The 21,241-nt window shown below is 42.7% G+C and overlaps 2 protein-coding genes across 4 annotated transcripts in view; one reads left to right on the top strand and one right to left on the bottom strand.

Annotated features, from left to right (window-relative positions):
* XPO5 (exportin 5) overlaps nt 1–21,241 on the top strand; it is a 53,672-nt gene that overhangs the window by 9,883 nt on the left and 22,548 nt on the right. For both annotated transcript variants that reach the window (XM_005552903.4, XM_074037908.1), the window contains exons 8-20: nt 1,284–1,360; nt 4,679–4,778; nt 6,303–6,386; nt 7,005–7,130; nt 8,277–8,367; nt 10,265–10,393; nt 12,724–12,854; nt 14,782–14,937; nt 16,313–16,354; nt 16,684–16,773; nt 18,094–18,293; nt 18,850–18,949; nt 19,810–19,991. In XM_005552903.4, the coding sequence (XP_005552960.1) occupies nt 1,284–1,360; nt 4,679–4,778; nt 6,303–6,386; nt 7,005–7,130; nt 8,277–8,367; nt 10,265–10,393; nt 12,724–12,854; nt 14,782–14,937; nt 16,313–16,354; nt 16,684–16,773; nt 18,094–18,293; nt 18,850–18,949; nt 19,810–19,991 (1,508 nt within the window). The remainder of the gene's footprint in view (nt 1–1,283; nt 1,361–4,678; nt 4,779–6,302; nt 6,387–7,004; nt 7,131–8,276; nt 8,368–10,264; nt 10,394–12,723; nt 12,855–14,781; nt 14,938–16,312; nt 16,355–16,683; nt 16,774–18,093; nt 18,294–18,849; nt 18,950–19,809; nt 19,992–21,241) is intronic.
* The window catches only part of POLR1C (RNA polymerase I and III subunit C), a 38,297-nt gene continuing 28,130 nt past the window's right edge, over nt 11,075–21,241 (bottom strand). The window contains exon 8 of one of the 2 annotated variants that reach the window (XM_065543997.2): nt 11,075–11,275. In XM_065543997.2, the coding sequence (XP_065400069.1) occupies nt 11,130–11,275 (146 nt within the window). In that variant the 3' untranslated portion in view covers nt 11,075–11,129. The remainder of the gene's footprint in view (nt 11,276–21,241) is intronic. The other variant, XM_065543996.1, reaches the window with a different exon arrangement.

Consider the following 21,241-nt stretch of genomic DNA (forward strand, 5'->3'; position numbering starts at 1 on the left):
CAGAGTCTTGTTCTGTTGTCTAGGCTGGAGTGCAGTGGCGCAATCTTGGCTTACTGCAACCTCTGCCTCCTGGGTTCAAGCAATTCTCCTGCCTCAGCCTCCTGAGTAGCTGGGATTACAGGTGTGTGCCACCACACCCAGCTAATTTTTGTATTTTTTTTTTTTTTTTTTTTTTTTTTTTTGAGACGGAGTCTCGCTCTGTCGCCCAGGCTGGAGTGCAGTGGCCGGATCTCAGCTCACTGCAAGCTCCGCCTCCCGGGTTTACACCATTCTCCTGCCTCAGCCTCCCGAGTAGCTGGGACTACAGGCGCCCGCCACCTTGCCCGGCTAGTTTTTTGTATTTTTTTTAGTAGAGACGGGGTTTCACCGTGTTAGCCTGGATGGTCTCGATCTCCTGACCTCGTGATCCGCCCGTCTCAGCCTCCCAAAGTGCTGGGATTACAGGCTTGAGCCACCGCGCCCGGCCTAATTTTTGTATTGTTTAGTAGAGACGGGGTTTCACTATGTTGGCCAGGCTGGTCTCGAACTTTTGACCTCAAGTGATCCACCTGCTTTGGCCTCCCAAAGCGCTAGGATTACAGGTATGAGCCACAGCGCCTGGCCTGATTTTTGTATCTTTAGTAGACATGGGGTTTCACCATGTTTGCCAGGCTGGTCTTGAACTCCTGATCTCAGGTGATCCGCCTGCCTCGTCCTCCCAAAGTGCTGGGATTACAGGCATGAGCCACCGCGCTTGGCCTGCCTAACACATTTAAAAATGTAAGTTTATGCTTCTTCACTAGATTGATAGTTTCGAGAAAAAATATGTAAGTTTATCCAGATTTCGTTTTAAAGAATTGGGCTTCTTTCTTAGTGTTTCACTAAACCCTGCGGTATATAAGAAATTATGAGGCCGGGCGCGGTGGCTCAAGCCTGTAATCCCAGCACTTTGGGAGGCCGAGACGGGCGAATCACGAGGTCAGGAGATCGAGACCATCCTGGCTGACACGGTGAAACCCCGTCTCTACTAAAAAATACAAAAAACTAGCCGGGCGAGGTGGCGGCGCCTGTAGTCCCAGCTACTCGGGAGGCTGAGGCAGGAGAATGGCGAGAACCCGGGAGGCGGAGCTTGCAGTGAGCTGAGATCCGGCCACTGCACTTCAGCCTGGGCGGCAGAGCGAGACTCCGTCTCAAAAAAAAAAAAAGAAATTATGAAGTCGATTTATTTGATTGTATGCTTATAGAAGATGTCGGTACTTTGAAGTATAGTTTATATGACTGTGTTTCCCTAAAACTGGGTCTAGGGCAAGTTGGAAGACCGGAAGCCCTTGATGGTCTTATTTGGAGATGTTGCCATGCATTATATACTCTCCGCTGCACAGTGAGTATCTTTACTTTTCAATGTGTTTTCTAATTTCTTTGTCATTTTTCTATTTTATTTGGATATATCTGAAGTTTTTTTTGTTTTTTTTGTTTTTTTTTTTTTTTGAGATAGATCTCACTCTGTTACCCAGGCTGGAGTGCAGTGGCACAATCTCGGCTCATCACAACCCCTGTCTCCTGGGATCAAGCAATTCTCTTGCCTCAGCCTCCTGAGTAGCTGGGATTACAGGTGCACCACCATGCCTGGTGAATTTTTCTGTTTTTAGTAGAGAGAGGGTTTTGCCATGTTGACCACGCTGGTCTCAAACTCCTGACCTCAGGTGGTCTACCTGTCTCAGTCTCCCAAAGTGCTGGGATTACAGGCGTGAGCCCCTATGCCCACCTTAAGTTCTTATTTAAATGGTAGCTGTCAATTGACAGTGTTTTTGGATAAGAAAATGAGGCATTGGCCGCATGTGGTGACTAACACCTGTAATCCCAGCACTTTGGGAGGCCAAGGCAGGTGGATCACTTGAGGCCAGGAGTTTGAGACCAGCCTGGCCAACATGGTGAAACCCCATCTTTACTAAAAATACAAAAATTAGTCAGGCGTGGTGGCACACGCCTGTAATTCCAGCTACTCAGGAGGCTGAGGCAGGAGAATATCTTGAACCTGGGAGGCAGAGGTTGCTGTGAGCCAAGATCATGCCACTGCACTCCAGCCTGGGCAACGAAGTGAGACTGTCTCAAAAAAAAAAAAAAAAAAGAAAAGAAGGCAGTAATGACCAAATGTGGTAGCTAACATTTGTAACCTCAGCACTTAGGGAGGCCAAGGTGGAAGGATTGATTGAGTCAGGAGTTTAAGACCAATCTGAGCAATATGGCGGGAATCCATCTGTACAAAAAAATACAGAAATTAGTCGGGTGTGGTGGTATGTGCACTTGTAGTCCCAGCTACTCAGAAGGCTTAGGTGGGAGGATCACTAGAGCCAGGAGGTCCAGGCAACCGTGAACCATGATAGTGCCACTGCACTCTAGCCTGGGCAACAGACTGAGACCTTGTCTCAAAAAAATAGTTTTAAAAAGTTTATAAAGTTAAAAAGTTACAGTAAGCTAAGCTAAAGGTAATTCATTATTGAAGAAAGGAAGTTTTTTTTGGCCGGGGGGGACGGAGTTGTGCTCTTGTTGGCCAGGCTGGGGTGCAATGATGCGATCTCGGCTCACTGCAACTTCTGCCTCCCAGGTTCAAGCAATTCTCCTGCCTCAGCCTCCCAGGTAGCTGGGATTACAGGCATGCTCCACCATACCCAGCTAATTTTGTATTTTTAGTAGAGACAGGGTTTCTCCCTGTTGGTCAGGCTGGTCTCAAACTCCTGACCTCAGGTGATCTACTCGCCTCAGCCTCCCAAAGTGCTGGGATTATAGGCATGAGCCACCGCGCCTGGCTGGAAAATTTTTAAAATAAATTTAGCGGGCCAGGTACGGTGGGTCACGCTTGTGATCACAGCACGTTGGGAGGCCAAGGCAGATGGATCACCTGAGGTCAGGAGTTTGAGACCAGCCTGGCCAACGTGGTGAAACCCCATCTGTACTAAAAGTACAAAAATTAGCTGCATGTGGTGGCACACATCTGTAGTCCTAGCTACTTGGGAAGCTTGAGGCAGGAGATCACTTGAACTTGGGAGGCGAAAGTTGCAGTAAGCCAGGATTGTGCCCCTGCACTCCAGCTTAGGCAACAGAGTGAGACTTCATCTCTAAATAAATAAATTTAGTTTAGCCTAAGGGTACAGTGTTTATAAAGTCTACGGTAGGGTCCAGTAATGTCCTAGGCTTCCACATTCACTCACCACTCACTCTGGACTCACCCAGTACAGTTTTCATTCATGGTAAGTGCCTTCTACAGGTATAGCTTTTTTTTTTTTTTTATCATTTATACCATATTTTTACTGTACTTTTTCTGTATTTAGATACACAAATACTTACCATCGTGTTACAATTGCCTGCAGTATTGGCTACAGTAACATGCTATAGAGGTTTGTAGCCTATGAGCAATAGACTATGCCATATAGCCTAGATGTGTAATAGGCTATTCCTGTCATGTAAATTTGTGTAAGTACACTCTATGATGTTCAAACGGTGATGAAATCACCTAACGATGCATTTCTCAGTACACATCCCCAGTCATTAAGTGATGCATGACTGTTAGGGCTTCCACGTACTTTCTTCCAGTTGCTCTAGAAAATTCTAAAGCAAGGCCGGGCGCAGTGGTTCATGCCTGTAATCCCCGTACTTTGGGAGGGCAAGCCGTGAAGAATTGCTTGGACCCGGAAGTTCAAGTCTGGGCAACATGGCAAGACCTCATCCCTACAAGAAGTCAAAATAAATTAGCTGGGTATGGTGGCATGCGCCATAGTCCCAGCTACTCAGTAGGCTGGGGTGAGAGGATCCCTTGAAGCCCATTAGTTTGAGGCTACCGTGAGCCATGTTTGAGCCACTGTACTCCAGCCTAGGTGTGACAGTAAGATCCTGTCTCAAAAGGAAAAGAAAAGAAAGAAAATATTAAAGCATTTATTGATAACATGTTTCTTACCAGGAAGTCATGCAGATCTATATATTGTAAGTAATTGAATCTGTTGCAATACCATCTTTTTGATACTGTTTACTTTTGGTCCCAAGGAGAAATGAAAAGGTGTGAGGGACATATGTTTTACTTAAAATCTGTCACTACCAATTTTAATACACATTTATCATGGCTTCCTTCCCTGTAGAGACTGCAGCACTGTTTTAAGGTATCCTATTAATTAAATGAGTAACGTTTTTTGGGTAGTGACTATTTTTAGGTCCAATTCTTAGTTCCATAGAGATCATGACACTCATACTAAGTGATGTCCCATTTCTGTTTGTGCTATGGGTCCCATACCACGACCATGGTTCATAAAGCTGTGATTCCAACCCAGGCAGTCAAACTCCAGAGATTGCACTGGACACCATAATACCATTTTGTCCTTCAGTGTTCCTAAAGCCTAGGCCTAGTTTACCCCAAGGCCCTTGGCTTTTACATGATACTCTCCTCCTCCAGAAGACAGCTAATACGGCTGCTGTTCACACTAGTAGTTATTAATTGCTGTTTGTGTGAATAGTCCTATATCATTTCAGGTCAGGTTTTGCCACCAAATAAGTTAAAAAAAATTTTAAATTGTTAATTTAGCAAAGCTGTTGGAATTCTACTGAATTATAGACCTAACTAAATGACTTGGAGAAATGTGACACAAAGTGATGTTTTTATTACAGCCTTTTTAATTTTGTAGGTGATATAAGGAATTCTCTCATCTTACAGGACTGCTGATGGAGGAGGTTTGGTAGAAAAACACTATGTCTTTCTGAAGAGGCTCTGTCAGGTGTTGTGTGCGCTGGGCAATCAGCTGTGTGCATTGCTGGTGAGCTAGTGCTTGCTTTCTGGAGAGCTTCAAGCCCATTTGGGAAGAGCATTTAGAAACTTATGTTTCAATAAGGGGTTGCAAATGTCATTGATTTTAGCCTGATGGGGCAGTGCCCTACAAGTTATTGCATGATTCTATAGATTAAATTATCTTAATAGAATAGTGTTTGAGTGATCTAAATTTATTTTAACAATAAAATAGCTATACCAACATCAGATATCCACATCTATTATTCCATAAAGTCAATGTTGGTTTCTTGTGAATTTTGGTACTTACAGAACCTTAAGCTGCTGAGTGCTTTATGCTTTTACATTCTATTAGCCCACGAAACATGGACTTGAATAAAGAACCCTTTTCCCAATCTAAGGGGTGTGTTACTGGATCACAAAAGAAAACTTGAGTCTGAATGACCTGGAAAACCTGCCATTAGAGAAATATTTAATACTCAGTCTTATAAGTTGGAAGATAGGACATTGGAACAGACATTAGCAATTGATGTTATATCTTTTTGTGCTGGTTTAAATGGTTAGAGAGGATAGTTTCACAGATAGAAACCATTGAGGGGGCCAGGTGCAGTGGCTCATGCCTGTAATCCCAGCATTTTAGGAGGCTGAGGTGGGCAGATCACCTGAGGTCAGGAGTTTGAGACTAACCTGGCCAACATGGTGAAGCCCTGTCTGTACCAAAAATACAAAAATTAGCCAGGCGTGGTGGTGCATGCCTGTTATCCCAGCTACTTGGGACACTGAGGCAGGTGAATCACTTGAACCCAAGAGGCAGAGGTTGCAGGGAGCCAAGATTGGGCCACTGCACTCCAACCTGAGCAAGAAAGTAAGACTCCATCTAAAAAAAAAAAAAAAAAAGGCCAGGTGCGGTGGCTCACGCCTGTAATCCCAACACTTTGGGAGGCTGAGATGGGCAGATCACGAGGTCAGGAGATCGAGACCATCCTGGCTAACACGGTGAAAACCCGTCTCTACTAAAAGTAAAAGAAATTAGCCGGGCGCAGTGGCGGGCGCCTGTAGTCCCAGCTACACGGGAGGCTGAGGCAGGAGAATGTCGTGAACCCGGGAGGCAGAGCTTGCAGTGAGTGGAGATCGCGCCACTGCACTCCAGCCTGGGCAACACAGCGAGACTCCGTCTCAAAAAAAAAAAAAAAAAAAAAAACAGAAAAGAAAAGAAACTATTGAGGGGGTTATTTAATAGGTTGGGACACAGAGATGTGAATAGGTAAGGTCTGAGGAAGTAATACAGACTTTTTTCTTCCTGTAATTTATGAAATGAGTATTTTTTTACTATTTGACCACAGAATGGGTTTTAATGATGATGATTGAGTAGGCAAAGTAACTTTCCTATATTTTAGCCCTTGAAGTGATACCCTTCTTTAGCCAAAAGGAAATACAAAGTCCTTTTAAAACAAAATTTTTGAGGGTTTGATTTATCTGTTTTTATTACTTCCCTGCTTTTTCTTCTCCTGCTTTTCTCAATCAACACCATTAATGTAGTGGTCTTCTCCGACAGGGTGTAGATTCTGATGTAGAAACACCATCAAACTTTGGAAAATACCTGGAATCTTTTCTTGCTTTCACAACCCATCCAAGTCAGGTAAACTTTATACAGGTAACTTCTCAAAATTTCAGTTAGGTGAACCAATATCAAGCACTGTGTCCTGAAATATTGTAGATCATGTATAAAATGTGACTCTTCAGGCCTTGGGGAATGACCATAGTGTAATTTCATTAAGAGAATTATTGGCTCTTCTTCCTGAGCCAAATAGTGCACTTGTCTAGGTCAGCAGCTTTTCTCTTTAGGTAATATTCTGATTGTACTCAGTCACATGTGAGGTATGTCCCAGGTGATTTAGTACTAAAGTTATAAAGATTTTTAAAACAAAAGTCTGATTAATTGTTTTATAAAATTAATTTCACTGAGTTCAAAATTGTCCTTCTAATATCACTCTGAGATTCCAGCATCCTTTATTGCAAAGAAAAGAAAGTAGTAAAATTCAGTCCACACTCCAGGTAATTTCCTTGACCCACAGCCTATCTTAATACCATGTGGTCCATAGTGGGTAGTCATTACTGATACATTGCAGTGGAGACAGCTTCAAAGTATTGTACAGATTTATTTATATGAAAAAATGTAGTTGGTAACTGCTAAATAATAATCTGGGTTATATAAAATCCAAATCCTTAGACTGATGTTTTGTTTTTTTCTCTTTAGTTTCTACGCTCTTCAACTCAGATGACTTGGGGAGCCCTCTTCAGGCATGAAATCCTGTCCCGTGATCCTTTGCTATTAGCAATAATACCAAAATATCTCCGTGCTTCCATGACTAACTTGGTCAAGGTATATAATGGGACTCTAAATGTGGAATGTAGGTGTATACACATAATAAGACTTTGAGGCTGGGCGCAGTGGCTCACACCTGTAATCCCAGCTCTATGGAAGGCTGAGGCAGGAGGATCACTTGAGCCCAGGAGTTGAAGACCAGCCTATGCAACATGGCAAAACCTCGTCTCTACTAAAATACAAAAAAGTTAGCAGAGCATGGTGGTATGCACCTGTAGCCCCAGCTACTGGGGAGGCTAAGGTGGGAGGATCACCTGAGCTTGGGAAGTTGAGGCTGCAGTGAGCTGAGATCACACCACTGTACTCCAGCCTAGGCGATGAGAGTGAGACCCTGTCTCGGGGGAAACATAAAAAAGACTGGCATTATTAACAGCCCTTTCTTCATCACTAAGATTCCTTTATTGGACATATTTTCTTATTCCTCAGGAAGAAATCAGTCCTTACTGGTTATTATAACCGCTCTTCCATATGAGAGTACTTATATATCGTAAGTATTGGGCTAGGTGCTAGGGCAAGAGCAGTGACCATACATAGATTCTGCTTTTTAACCCCAGAATTGCTATTTATCTGTTTTTATGATGATTGAGTAGGCAAAGTAACTTTCCTATATTTTAGCCCTTGAAGTGATGCCTTTCTTTAGCCAAAAGGAAATTCAAAGTCCTTTTAAAACAAAAGAGCTTTGTAAACAAGGCCTTTTTAAAACAAAAGGCTGCACCGGTCACACTGTGTTCTTGTTTTCTGCCTTGGTCTTCAATACTTTTTTGAATGAAACATACAAAGTTCTACAAGTTTATTCTCAGTGTTCAGTATTTGAGGCAAGTAGCTCTCAATTCTTTCTTCTTTACTACATACTGAATTATCATTTTTTCTTGGGACTCTAAAAGAATTCAAGAATTTAATTCTCCCTGAGGAACTTGGAGGATGGTATCAACTAAAAGTATTCTCTTTCTGCTACTGAGGAATACTGGAACTGGGAACAAACTGGGGACCTGTGATAGAACTGAAGTGGTTATTTACCATACAATATCTCATGCAAACCCTTAACTCTTAAAATAAATTAAAAGTGCTTGAACTCCTGAAGCTTAAATACTCTTTCAGTGGGTCCATTTTCATCCCCTACCCCTATTACCTTTCTCTTTCCAGATGGGCTTTCCTTCTAAAACAGACAGCCCTAGCTGTGAATATTCTCGATTTGATTTTGATAGCGATGAGGACTTCAATGCTTTCTTCAACTGTAAGTGATGTTGGCCTTGGATTTCTCTCAACAGTCTCAGAATGGCATCTAGTATTATGATTCATGGTGCGTGATGTTTGGGGTTTTTACGAAAGATCCCCAAATCTGGATAGCACCCTACTTATTAAGCCCTAGTTTCCCATTGCAGAAGAATGCTGGGGCTGTATTCCAGGCATAATGTTTTGTTTTACACCACAAACCCCCAAAGCACTTGGACATTGATGTTTAGGGACAGTAACCATACTTAAGATGCTCTTGACTTTTTTTCATACTTAGGATTAAATACCATCTTACCTTATGGTTCTTTGTTTCCCCAAAAAAGTGGAAAAATCCATTTTATTCTAATATTCTCGTTCTGTTCTGTTCTGTGTTTTCTGTGCCTTATTTCCTTTTTTTTTTTTTTTTTTTTTTTTGAGATGGAGTTTTGCTCTTGTTGCCCAGGCTGGAGTGCAATGGCATGATCTCAGCTCACCACAACCTCCACCTTCTGGGTTCAAGCGATTCTCCTGCCTCAGCCTCCTGAATAGCTGGGACTACAGGCACATGCCACCATGCCCAGCTAATTTTTGGGTTTTTAGTAGAGACGGGGTTTCACTGTGTTAGCCAGGATGGTTTCAATCTCCTGACCTCGTGATCCACCTGCCTCGGCTTCCTAAAGTGCTGGAATTACAGGCTTAAGCCACCACACCCAGCCTGTTTTGTTTTTTTGTTTTGTTTGTTTTTGTTGTTTTTTTTTTTTTGAGACAGTCTTGCTCTGTCGCCCAGGCTGGAGTGCAGTGAAACTCTCGGCTCACTGCAACCTCTGTCTCTGGGGTTCAGGCGATTCTCCTGCCTCACCCTCCCGAGTAACTGGGATTATAGGCATGCCCCACCATGCCCAGCTAATTTTATTTTTAGTAGAGATGGGGTTTCATCATGTTGACCAGGCTGGTCTCGAACTCCCGACCTCAGCTGATTCACCCGCCTCAGCCTCCCAAAGTGCTGGATTACAGGCGTGAGTCACCATACCCCGCCTTCATTTCTTTTTATTGCCAATATTTCATTGTATGGATATGCCACATTTACTCATTTATTCGTCTGTTGATGGACATTTGAGTTATTTCCATTTTTTGGCTATTACAAATAATGCTGCTATGAACATTTATATACAAGGTTTTGTGTAGACATAAGTTTTTGTTTCTCTTAGATATATAAGTAGGAGGAGAATTGCTGGATAATATGGCAATTGCATGTTTAATATTTTCAGGAACTGCCAGGCTGTTTCCCACAGCAGCTGCACCATTTTTTATTACCACCAATCTGATTTACTTTTTAAAATTTTTATTTTATTTTATTTTATTTTGAGACATGGTCCCACTCTGTTGTCTAGGCAGGAGTGGTGCTGCAATCATGGCTCACTACAATCTTGACCTCCCTGGGCTCAGCTGATCCTCCTGCCTCACCCTCCCAAGTTGCTGGGACTGTAGGTGCATGCCACCACACCTGGCTAATTTTTGTATTTTTTGGTAGAGACTGGATCTCACTGTATTGCCCAAACTGGTTTTGGACTCTTGGGCACAAGCAGTCTGCCCACCTTGGCCTCCTAAAGTGCTAGGGTTTCAGACGTGAGCTACAGCGCCCAACCCTGATTTCCTTTTAATTCCAACAGAAATGAGAGACTAAGTTTAGTTTGCCACTTACAGGATCTAGTTAGTAATATAGCTTCCAGAGATCATTTATTTTTAAAAAATTCTGGATTCATTAATAAAGTTTTATTGATTATTACATGCAAAGCACAAGTCTGCAAAACAGTTCTTTTGAATGCTTTTCCCCTAGGGTGGTAAATTAATAAACATTAAGTACCTATTTTATACCAGTTGTTGATTCCTGTCCTTCCCTTGGCATTTTCCCTTGGCAGCCTCCCGAGCCCAGCAAGGAGAGGTGATGAGGTTGGCATGTCGTTTGGATCCCAAAACTAGCTTCCAGATGGCTGGGGAGTGGCTAAAGTATCAACTATCAACTTTTCTTGATGCTGGTTCTGTGAATTGTAAGTTTTTTTCATTACTAAATGTTAGTGAAATGTTAGGACAGTATCAAAACTATATATAGGAAATGAGCCTGAGCCACACACACATCAGAACGATGTACTAATACTAGTCAGAAATAGCTTTGCTCACTGCCTAATTCTATCTTGGAGAGGGAGCGTTTTCATTGGCTCACACAAAAAAAGCAGATGACACATTTTAAATTTAAGTTAGGGTAAAACCATGTCCTTATCAGTTTTGCCATCATTTTCCATTTCTAACAGAATCAACCAATTATTTACTGTTGATTTTATTTGCTTCACTTAAGGCACCAACTTAACAAATTGCATGCCTAGACCTAACTTCAAAACTTTTCAGCCAAATTCTTGCATAGCAGTATTCCTGAATTCAGAAAGGATCTCCCATAGACATAACAGGAATAATACAGGGACTTCTCATATCACTCAGCCACCCCAGAGCTTTCGGGAAATTATACTTTACATAAAATCAAAATAATCCCCCTCTACCCAAATGTCTCAGCCAGTTAACTTCTCTGTACTCCATATGTTTTGTCTGTCATCTTAATGCATGCTATATGTGTGTGACAGTATTAATAAAGCAAAAAGGCTGGGCGCAGTGGCTCACACCTATAATCCCAGCACTTTGTGGGGCTGAGGCGGGCAGATCACCTGAGGTCGAGAGTTTGACACCAACCTGACAACCTTGGAGAAACCCTGTCTCTACTAAAAACACAAAAAATTAGCTGGCGTGGTGGTGCATACCTGTAATCCCAGCTACTCGGGAGGCTGAGGTAGGAGAATCGCTTGAACCCAGGAGGTGTAAGTTGCGGTGAGCTGAGATGGTGCCATTGTACTCCAGCCTGGGCAACGAGAGCAAAACTCCATCTCAAAAAAAAAAAAGAGAAAAAAAAGGGGCGAATTAACTAGTGCACGTCACTGCTTTAGAAAAGCACCATACTACTGGCTGACATTTGAGGGATTTAACATTCAGTTGCATTTACAGTTGGCTCTGAAGTTCTCTGATATTTGGTAACTTGAAAGGTTGAAGAAGCCCAAATGTGTTGCGCCAAGATGAAACTAGTAAATAGGACTGCGCTGTATGTAAGCAAGAAAAGCAATTGGTAAATCTTAGGCCGGGCAGGGTGGCCCACACCTGTAATCCTAGCACTTCGGGAGGCTGAGGCTGGGGATCATCTGAGATCAGGAGTTCGAGACCAACCTGGCCAACATGGCAAAACCCTGTCTCTACTAAAAATAAAAAATTAGCTGGGTGTGGTGGCAGGCCCCTATAATCCTAGCTACTCGGGAGGCTGAGGCAGGAGAATCACTTGAACCCAGGAGGTGGAGGTTTCAGTGTTCCAAGATCAAGATTGTGCCACTACACTCCAGCCTGGGCGACAAAGCGGGACTCCATCTCAAAAAAAAAAAAAAAAAAGCGGCTGGGCGCGGTGGCTCATGCCTATAATCCCAGCACTTTGGGAGGCTGAGGTGGGTGGATCACGAGGTCAGGAGTTCAAGACCAGCCTGGCCAGGATGGTGAAACCCCGTCTGTACTAAAAAAAAAAAAAAATACAAAAATTAGCCGGGCACAGTGGCAGGCGACTGTAATCCCAGCTACTTGGGAGGCTGAGGCGGAAAATTGCTTGAACCTGGGAGGCTGAGGTTGCAGTGAGCTGAGATCTCGTCACTGCCCTCCAGCCTGGGCGACAGAGTGCGACTCCATCTCAAGCAAACAAAAAAAGAAAAGTAATTGGCAAATCTTTTTGCTTGTGCCTTGCTATTTGAGTGGTGTGCTATGGTAATATTTGCAAACTTAAAGGGTGGCATCCTTCTCTAGACATAACCCTTCAGGTTGTCATGAGGCTGTTGGATGTGAAGCAGTGTTTTGTGTATTATATTGTTTCCTTATTGGGAAGATTCTCTATGGTCTCAATTTTGATTATTTAGATTCTCATGGAAAAGATTATAAAGGGGGAGGAGGGGAGAAACTAATTCATGTTTATCAAGTGCGTACTAATGGGCCAGGCAATGTTTTCGATGTTCACCTGTGTATTCTCATTCATTACTCAAAATGGTTTTACTCTAAGGCTCATAGAGGTGAATTCAGACTGCTCATTGTTAGAGGAGGAGGCATGGTAGGAACCTTCACCTACCTCACTGCTTTCAGCGCACATCATCTTTTCTTTGCCCAAGCTGAGACGGGTTAGATTACCCTGCTCCTTCAATCATGAAATTCTCAGGTGTTCTCTAAAGCTCCATTGTCTCTCTGTGTCTTCTGTGATCTTTCAATGCTGATATTTTTGTGTGTGTGTGTGTGTGTGTGTGTTTTAAAGCTTGTTCTGCAGCCGGAACTGGAGAAGGAAGCCTCTGTTCTGTCTTCTCACCTTCATTCGTGCAGTGGGAAGCCATGACTCTTTTTTTGGAAAGTGTTATCACCCAGATGTTTCGAACGCTAGATAGAGAAGTAAGTAATTATTTCCCATGCTGACTGCATGATTGTTTTGACCTTTTTCTTTTATTTTCTCTTTCTTTTTTGAGACACGATCTCTCTCTGTTGCTCAGGCTGAAATGCAGTGGCACAATCATAGCTCTCTGTAACCTCCAACTCCTGGGCTCAAGCAATTCTCCTACCTCAGGCTCCTGAGGATCTAGGACTACAGTCACGTGCCACCACACCTGGCTAATTTATAATAGAAATGGAGTCTGTGTTGCCCAGGCTGATCTCAAACTCCTGGCCTCAAGCGATCCTCCTGCCTTGGCCTCCCAAGGTGCTGAGATTTCAGGCATGACCCACAACACCTGGCCAGTTTTAATCTTTTTTTAACTGGTAGTAGAATAGGAAGATCTATGGATGTACGTCTTACAGAAAAGGAAGCAGATTTAGAGAGGCTAAATAGCACACTCAAGTTCAAACAGCTAATTAAATGGCAAAGCTGGGACCAAAACTCAGGTCTTTCTAACTCTAAGCCCTACCACATTTAGTATACATTTTAAGTACCACACTGCTTTAGAATACTGTAGGCCACCAGTATAGTGGCCACCTGTAGGTCTGAAAAGGAGGGTATGCACAGAGAGCCTCGACTGATAGGTAAAATCATATTTCTTAAAGTGGGCAGATGAGGATTTACTAAATTATAGAGAAATAGACAAAAGACATAATCCGATAATGTATAGAGGAGAACCTAAAGTAGCTGATAAGCCGGGCACAGTGGCTCATGCCTGTAATCCCAACACTTTGAGAGGCCAAGGCGGGCAGATCACTTGAGTTCAGGAGTTCCAGACCAGCCTGGCCAACATGGTGAAACCTTGTCTCTACTAAAAATACAAAAATTAACTGAGCATGCTGGTGCACGTCTGTAATCCCAGCTACTTGGGAGGCTGAGGTACGGGAATCACTTGAACCCAGGAGGCAGAGGCTGCAGTGAGCCAAGATCACGCCAGTGCACTCCAGCCTGCGTGACAGTGAGATTCTGTCTCAAAAAAAAAAAAAAAAGGGTGGGGCGCAGTGGCTCAGGTCTGTAATCCCAGCACTTTGGGAGGCTAAGCTGGGTGGATCACCTGAGGTCAGGAGTTCCAGATCAGCCTGGCCAACATGGCGAAACCCTGTCTGTACTAAAAATACAAAAATTAGCCGAGCGAGCATGGTGGTGGGTGCCTGTAATCCCAGCTACTCAGGAGGCTGAGGCAGGAGAATCATTTGAACCCGGGAGGTGGAGGTTGCAGTGAGCTGAGATCGTGCCATTGCACTGGGCAACCAAGTGTGATATATAAAGTAGCTGATAAATCTGAAAAACATTCAGCCTCATGATCAATTGAAGAAATACAAACTTTAAAAGGTTTTAGGGAATAATATACTGCTGAGAAGATGGTAAGAAGGGCACACACAGCTGAGTTCACACTTGTAATCCCAACACTTTGGGAGGCCAAGTTGGGAGGAATGTTTGAACCCAGGAGTTTGAGACCAGTCTGGACAATATAGTGAGACCTCATCTCTACTAAAAATAAAAAAAAATTAGCCATGCATGGTGGTGTGCGCCAATAGTCCCACCTACTTGGGAGGCTGAGGCTGCAGGATCACTTGAAACCAGGAATTTGAGACCAGCCTGGTCGATATAGCAACACTTCTACAACTTCTTTACAAAAATTTTTAAAAGCATCCAGGCATGGTGGTGCCCGCCTGTAGTCCTAGCTACTCAGGAGTCTAAGGCAGGAGGATCCCTTGAGCTCAAGAGTTTGAGGTTATAGTGAGCAATGATTGTGCCACTGCGCACTCCAGCCTAGGTGACAGAATGAGACCCTGTCTCTTTAAAAGATGAAAAGAAAATGTAGCCAAATGGTTATTTCTGAGTGGAGGCAGTCATGTCAACCTCTGTTTTATGTCTTTGTTACAGGAAATTCCTGTTAATGATGGAATAGAGCTATTGCAGATGGTTCTGAACTTTGATACCAAGGATCCCCTCATCCTGTCCTGCGTCCTTACCAATGTCTCTGCACTCTTTCCATTTGTCACCTATAGACCAGAGTTCCTGCCCCAGGTCTTCTCTAAGGTATAAAGTCCATCTCCTTTGTAAATTTTATTTTGACATTTCTAAGTTAATTTTTATTTATTTTATTTTTTGGAGACAGGATCTTGCTACATTTCCCAGGCTGGACTCAAACTCCTAGTCTCAAGGGATCCTCACACCTCAGCCTTCTGAGTAGCTGAGACTACAAGCATGCACAACCACGCCTGGCCTAAGCTAATTATCTTTGTAACTATTTTTGAAATTATGTGAGGCAAACTAATAAACACAGCTATTTATTCATTTATTAAATATCTACTCAGTACTTATTGTGGATCAGGCACCATGCTAGTGCCTCACTCTTTAGGAACACTCTGGGAAGAAAGGCACAAAAACAGTTAATGTTACCTATATGGCATTGCAATGAAGACTTGTATAAAGGAGGAGAGTATTAGAGTGTGCTGTCGGGCTGGGAGGGGATTTATGAGAGGAAGGAACACTTTCTAGGTTTCCAGTTCAGTTGACTAGGTGAGTGATAGATCCACTACCTGAGTCAGAATACCAGATCAGGAAGGAGAACGGGGGTAAAGAAGAGAAGGCAGTGAGTATTTTGGAATACTGTGTTTGATGAATATGTAGAACATCTTTGTGGAGACCTCTCACAATAAATTGGCTATTTGAGGTTGAAGATCTAGACTCTAGAAAGTAACGAGATAAAATTAAAGCATCATCATCATAGAAGTCCCACGACTAAAAGTGAAGTCTTACTGAAGTGATGATGTATGTAGAGTTAGGAGACATGTGAGTCAAGCAAGGAACCTAGTGAATTGCCATCATTGGAGGAGTGGAGAAAAAAATGAGAAGCTCCCACAGAAGGAAAAAGAGCCAGAGAAATGAAGAAAATGTTGTATCACAAGACCAGTAGAACTTCAGAAAAGTAGGCTCATTTGTTGCAAATTCTTTGAGTTGGAGAATGTTCAGTGAGTTTCTTGACTACACCCTCATCTGAGTTTAATTCCATAATAGTGGCCAAGGAAGCAGTCTTATTTCATTGGAATGAGGAGTAAATGGGAAGTAATGAAATGGAATCGAGGGGACAGATCATACAACTTTTGATAAAAAGAAGAGAGAGGAGTTTCCATAGCCACGTACTTGGGTGATAGCATGAATTGTTCTGGGATCCTATTGTAAAATGTTTTGATGGTAAAATTGTGACTCCGATGACTCTTGTAGAGGTATCTGAGAAAATGGACAATATGAATAAGCTCATGCCTATAGTCCCAGCTACTCAGAAGGCTAAAGCAGGAGAATCAGTTGAGTCCAGGAATTCAAGGCTAGTCTGGGCAACATAGCAAGATCTCATCTCTAAAACAAATAAACAAACAAATAATGAGTGACCTTTTTTCCTCCTCTCCCCTAGCTATTTTCATCTGTCACTTTTGAAACTGTTGAAGAAAGTAAGGTAAGACCATTAATTAAGCCAATCAATAGATTCTAATTTCTTGAGTACAAATGTATGAATACCTGATACTCAGTTTATATTTTTATATAAATGGGAGGGGGTAGTAAAGGTGGTAGATTATCATATGATGCGGTGTTTTGCCCTAGAGACACTATAGGGCATACAGGAAACATGGATTCTCAGTGGCTATAAATGTTACTCCATTTTACTCTTAGGGTTGTGAAAAATCTTTGTGAACTTGCCCTTGACTGAGATACTTACATGATTCTATGCAGCACCTGTATATTATATCAAAAGTAGCTCCAAGTTTGTTGAATGTCTCTTTTCAGGCCCCCAGAACCCGGGCAGTGAGGAATGTGAGGAGGCATGCTTGTTCCTCCATCATCAAGATGTGTCGTGACTATCCCCAGCTTGTGTTGGTAAGCTGCTGGACCCTGGCTGAAGTAGCCAAGTTTGGTTACATTTGTGTGTAAATCCAGCCTTCAGTGTACCTCACATAAATTTAAAACTAGAGGCTGGGGACAGTGGCTCACGTCTGTAATCCCAGCACTTTGGGAGGCTGAGGCGGACAGATCACAAGGTCAGGAGATCAACAACATCCTGGCTAACACGGTGAAACCCCGTCTCTACCAAAAATACAAAAAAAAAAATTAGCTGGGCGTGGTGGCAGGTGCCTGTAGTCCCAGCTACTCAGGAGGCTGAGGCAGGAGAATGGCGTGAACCTGGGAGGCGGAGCTTGCAGTGAGCCGAAATCGCGCCACTGCACTCCAGCCTGGGCGACAGAGTGAGACTCAGTCTCCAAAAAAAAAGAAAAAGAAAAAACTTGGAAACTATAGCTTTGCATCAAATAAGCATCCTTGGCCGGGCATGGTGGCTCACACCTGTAATCCCAACACTTTGGGAGGCTGAGGTAGGTAGATCACCTGAGGCCAGGAGTTCGAGACCAGCCTAGCCAACATGGTGAAGTCCCATCTCTACTAAAAGTACAAAAAATTAGCTGGGCATGGTGGTGCATGCCTGTAATCCCAGCTACTCAGGAGGCTGAGGCAGGAGAAGCACTTGAACTCAGGAGGCGGCGGTTGCAGTGAGCCAAGACCGTGCCATTGGTCCAGCCTGGGCAGCGAGCAAAACTCCATCTCAAAAATAAATAAATAAACATTCTTGAATTAGTATTTTCTTAGTATAGTTAGAAATGTGATGGCAAATGTAATCTCTCTTTAAAATACAAATAGTTATCTGCCATATAGATTACTAAGTTTACCCCTATAATTCTACAACTCTTTACTATGTGATGGTCTTAATTACTACTGCCAAGTGATGTACCTGATCTTGAGAAAAGCAGATGCAAATCACAACCCTTTTCGGGGCGTGGGTTTATAAGAAATGTAATATTACTCCAGATTACAAATTATCCAGAAATTTCTTCTCTGAATGCACAGCAGTTATCTCCATATGTGTGTGTGTGTGTGTGTGTGTGTATAAAACAAGCTGATCTTTTCACATTTGTGGTATGGGAAAGTGCAGTTATCCAAATACTCAAGACAAGAGCTATCTTCTGCCTAAATTACCTTGCTTATTTAGGCAAAATAAAGACGTATAATAGAATTAACGAAGTAATAGCCTTATAGGCCTGACTTCCTGGGACTGCTTTGGTTTTCTTCTTTTTTGCTTGAGGGAGCCACCTCTCCTTGAAAATCAGACCTTTACCACCTCTGACTTTTTTTCTTTTTTATCTGTAGCCCAATTTTGACATGCTTTATAACCATGTGAAGCAACTCCTCTCCAATGAGCTACTGCTGACACAAATGGAGAAGTGTGCCCTCATGGAAGCCCTGGTTCTCATTAGCAACCAATTCAAGAACTACGAGCGTCAGAAGGTGTTCCTAGAGGAGCTGATGGCACCAGTGGCCAGCATCTGGCTTTCTCAAGACATGCACAGGTAAAGGAAACCCCTTGCCCTGACTCTCACTATACTCAAGCACCCATTTTAGTTTCAGAGCTAGGCCCAGGGTGGGGTAGGGGTTAAGGATATTGAAGTGTGATGGCATTATCCATGATACCTGAAGTTCTCTAAAAGCAGTCTTTTGTAATTTAATCTCTGGTTCAATTAGATTGTTGGTGGGGAAGGCACAGAGTGAGACTCCTGTGGTGTCTGCATTGCAACACCAGCACATTTAGAGAAATGAGAACAGCTAGGAAAGGCCATACAACCACACAGACACTTATCTGTGCTCATACAGTAGAGAAATTATTTTCTTCTTTATATTTTCAAGATTATATCCTTGTTTAATTCTTAAACTGTTACTAACAACATTTGGGAGTGGGAAGGGAAGTCTGAACCTTCAAATGACAGCTAACAATTAGTATGATTATACTCCTCTCACTATAAAAACTGTTCTTAAAGGCCAAATAATCATAGCCTGTTAACGCCTGTGGAAGACACTGTCCTTGTTTAAAATCATGATATAACTTGTATTTCCCCCTCCAACCTTCAGAGTGCTGTCAGATGTTGATGCTTTCATTGCGTATGTGGGTACAGATCAGAAGAGCTGTGACCCAGGCCTGGAGGATCCCTGTGGCTTAAACCGTGCACGAGTAAGACTTTCTGGGAATGGGAAGTGGCATTGGCTGTGGGTAGGAGTAGGGTGTTGTCTTTTGTCAAGTTTCTCATAGATTTGTTTTTTCTATACTGGTGAGAAACGTGGGAGTCTCCACTTCCCTAAGCTTCTCCTTTCTTTTCTTCTTTAGTCTTGAATTCTTGAGTTAGTTCCCACAGCAGAGCAGATGGTCTTTTCTATGAAGTCATTATTTTGGCTTTAAGGATCTCTAAATAGCTCTGAAGACTGAAGGTGTAATGAGGAAGTAGGTCAGAACTTGGTCAGCAGGGTGAGTCCTCCCTGCCATTGCTCTCTGGCATGTAAAATCTTAAGTGATGGCTTAACTTGCAAACCTGAGATTTTTCAGTGCTTTGCTATTTAAGTAAGCATTGTTCTTGGCTCCATTATGGCACAAGTCCCATTAATTAACCTGGCAAGTAGTAGGTTGATTCAGAGTACCATGAGGGGGGATTAGGACACAAGCTGTCAAGGCCCAAGCTGGAGGGTACAGGATCAACTCAAAGAAGATGAAATGATGGCATTTTAAACACTTTGTTTTGGATCGTATCTAAGCCACCTTCTCATCAGGGTCCTGTGGGTGGGTCACTGCAGCTCCTAGAAAGACAGCTTACTGAAAGGGAAGTTTCCAGAGCCTACCACTGGCCCTGAAAATGGCAGTGAGAGGATCCCTCTTGGACTTCACCTTAAAGGAAGGGATGGGGGATTGCCGGGGAGCAGAGGATTATTTCATTCTCTCTGGCCTCTGTGTCACTTTTGCCAGAACCTTGAATATATCTAACAGTATTTTGTCTTTTTTTTTCCTTTTTATATTTATCTGTCATTCTTATTTTTCTATAGATGAGCTTTTGTGTATACAGCATTCTGGGTGTTGTGAAACGAACTTGCTGGCCCACTGACCTAGAAGAGGCCAAAGCTGGGGGATTTGTGGTGGGTTATACATCCAGTGGAAATCCAATCTTCCGTAACCCCTGCACAGAGCAGATTCTGAAACTTCTTGACAATTTGCTTGCGCTTATAAGGTGAGTCAGAATAATGGCTTTTCTCTGTTGTTTTTTACTTTACCTTAAAACTTTCAAAAGTTTAGTCGGTTTATATGTCTTCATATCTTAGTGGTATTAATGAGGGATTGATTTAAGTCTTGTTTCTTTCTAGAGGGTGTCTCGGTTTTTAAAAAATAACATCAGCTCTCACTTGCATAAATCTTAATTTCCATGTAAACCCAAGGGGCTAATCCCAAAAGGGCTTTTCTCATTTTGAGCCTCCTCTTTGTTGTTCTTCCATTTCTTTATACTTCATCCCTATTTTTACTTGTAAGTTTTATTTGGTCTAAATTTTTTAGTAAAGGAATTGCTCATTGGGAGCATGGCAGTTGCCTTCTATAATGGTGCTTCTCTGGGTGGTATTCATATGAGCTAATCTGAATTTATCAATACTGAGTCTGAGCTCAAATGAACCAAACAACCGCTGGCTGAACATGCTAAACAAAGGAATTACACATTTTTCATCTGAGTTTGCTGGGTCCTTGGTTCTCAAAGCTGAGTCCTAAGACCAGTAGCATTAGTATCACCTGAGAGTTTATTTCAAAGGCAGAATCAAGGCCCCACCCCAGACATATTAAATCAGAATATGCATTTTAACTAGATCCCCAGATGGTTTATATACACATTAAACATTCAGAATCACTGTTCTAGATCACATGAGTTAATATATTCAAGTGGAAGTAGGCCAGTATAGGCTTATCAGTTACTAGATAGATATTTGATGACTCAGGGATGCTCTCTAAATAAAAAGATAGATTTTTTATATAATTCAGTTATTGGCCAAAATGCTTTTTTTGTATCTCACAGGAATTCTTTTTTTTTTTTTTTTTTGAGACAGTCTCACTCTGTCACCCAGGCTGGGAGTGCAGTGGCGCAATCTTGGCTCACTGCAACCTCCACTTCCCAGGCTTAAGCAATTCTCCTGCCTCAGCCACCCAAGTAGCTGGGACTACAGGTGTTCACCACCACTCCCGGCTAATTTTTGTATTTTTAGTAGAGACAGGGTTTCGCCATATTAGCCAGGCTGGTCTCGAACTCCTGGCCTCAAGTGATCCGTCCACCCCAGCCTCCCAAAGTGCTGGGATTCCAGGAATGAGCCACCGCACCTGGCCTCTCACAGGAATTTTAAATTACATCGTTAGAGCTCTTTTTCAGTACTTTTTGGCCCTTTCTCCAGGGAGTAAAAGCAGTCTCAACTGGGCAAACCAAATTATTTATGTCTACTCCTG

The sequence above is a fragment of the Macaca fascicularis genome, chromosome 4 (assembly GCF_037993035.2).
Source record: "Macaca fascicularis isolate 582-1 chromosome 4, T2T-MFA8v1.1".
Lineage (NCBI taxonomy): Eukaryota > Metazoa > Chordata > Mammalia > Primates > Cercopithecidae > Macaca > Macaca fascicularis.